The sequence below is a fragment of the Gallinula chloropus genome (genome assembly GCF_964237585.1).
Source record: "Gallinula chloropus genome assembly, chromosome: 16".
Taxonomy (NCBI): Eukaryota; Metazoa; Chordata; class Aves; order Gruiformes; family Rallidae; genus Gallinula; species Gallinula chloropus.
The window spans coordinates 2086843-2088623 of record NC_140101.1 but is presented as its reverse complement, the minus strand read 5'-3'; the positions used below and the strand labels follow the sequence as shown (position 1 = coordinate 2088623).

Genomic DNA, 1781 nt, shown 5'->3' with positions numbered 1-1781 from the left:
GAAAAGCAAGTGCTGTGAGAGCGAGACAGCAGCCATCCCTCAAGTCCTCTGAGGGCTGTGAATAACCAACCAGGCACAAAGCTTCCTCCTTTCCCTCCCTGTTCCTGCCAGCCCTGGGAAGGACTCTTGCTGCAGAGCACTGAACTGGACCCACTTGACTTCCCCAGCAGAGAAAACCCGCAGCTCACTAGGATGCTCCCAGAGCGAAGAGTTCCTTGACTTCCACAGGGAGTTCTAATTCCTGTTTGCTTTGTTCATGGAGCCTCACGTGTCTTTCAGCCTCTCCCTCTGGCCCCAATCACTTCAAAACCTAACTCCCACCATGGTGGGGGACAGGAGAGGTAAGTCAGATGGTCCGTGCTGCCTCACAACCTACTCTTTGGAAATAACCTACTTCTAGGTGAGATAGCAGCTGCTTCTTAAAGAGGAAGAAGAGGCTCTCCCTCCTGAGCTAGCAAGGCTTTCAGTGCCATCCAAGAGTAGTCTGTGACCAGCAGGCATGGGAAACACCTCTCTCTGGGATGATCTGAACAGCACCTGCAACAATGCAGCCAACAGCTGCTACCTGGACAACAGTATGAGGTTCAACTTAACCTTCCAAGAGCAGGCAGCCGATTTCTACGTTGTCCTACCTGTGATTTACTCTGTGATCTGTGCTGTTGGGCTCACAGGCAACACTGCTGTCATCTACGTGATCCTCAAGGCCCCCAAGATGAAGACTGTAACAAACATGTTCATCCTGAACCTTGCTATAGCAGATGACTTGTTCACACTTGTCTTGCCCATTAATATTGCTGAACACCTGCTCCACTACTGGCCCTTCGGAGGAGTCCTCTGCAAGGTTATCTTGTCCATAGACCATTACAATATCTTCTCCAGCATTTATTTCCTAACAGTGATGAGCATAGACAGGTACCTGGTAGTACTGGCAACAGTCAGGTCCAAGAGGATGCCACACCGCACATACCGAGCGGCCAGGATTGTCAGTTTGTGCATCTGGATCCTAGTTACCATCATAGTTCTCCCATTCATCATCTTTGCCAACGTCTACATAGATGACCTGGAGATCAAGAGTTGTGGTCTTAACTTCCCCAAGCCTGAAAGATTTTGGTTCAAAGCCAGCAGGATCTATACCCTCATTCTTGGCTTTGCCATTCCAGTATCCACCATCTGCATCCTCTATACCATGATGCTCTACAAGCTTAGGAACATGCACTTGAACTCTAATGCTAAAGCCCTGGACAAAGCCAAGAAGAAAGTCACTATTATGGTCTTCATAGTGCTGGCTGTGTGCCTCTTCTGTTGGACCCCCTTCCACTTGGCCACCATTGTGGCCCTGACCAGTGACTTGCCCCAGACCTCCATGGTCATCGGTATATCCTACTTCATCACCAGCCTAAGCTATGCCAACTCCTGCCTGAATCCCTTCCTGTATGCTTTCCTGGATGACAGCTTTCGGAAAAGCTTCCGGAAGATGCTGGAATGCAGAACTTCCTGAACACTGGGGCAGGGCTCCCAGATCCCTTCTCTCCCATGGTTTTGCAGGAGCACTTCTGCCAGCTGAAAGGGTGGCCAGTGAATGTACAATGTCCTTTCGTTTCCATGTAAAGCACCTGTCTGGTTCTCATCATCACTCACATGGTTTGTCCTGCTTACTCGTGAGTCTCCCAGTTTCCCCTCTCCCATCTTCTGGAAGTTGCATTTCTACCTTCTCATTTCTAATCACACACCCTGGAGCATTAGGACAGAAAACTTCCCTTCCAGGGGTGCACTTTTACTAC

The 1781-nt window shown here is 49.6% G+C and overlaps 1 protein-coding gene across 1 annotated transcript; it reads left to right on the top strand.

Annotated features, from left to right (window-relative positions):
• Positions 1 to 499: 499 nt before the first annotated feature.
• NPBWR2 (neuropeptides B and W receptor 2) lies at positions 500 to 1498 on the top strand (the record flags this gene model as incomplete). The annotated part of the gene is made up of 1 exon (XM_084271673.1): positions 500 to 1498. The coding sequence occupies one exon, from the start codon at positions 500 to 502 to the stop codon at positions 1496 to 1498; it is 999 nt and encodes a 332-aa protein (XP_084127799.1).
• Positions 1499 to 1781: the final 283 nt, after the last annotated feature.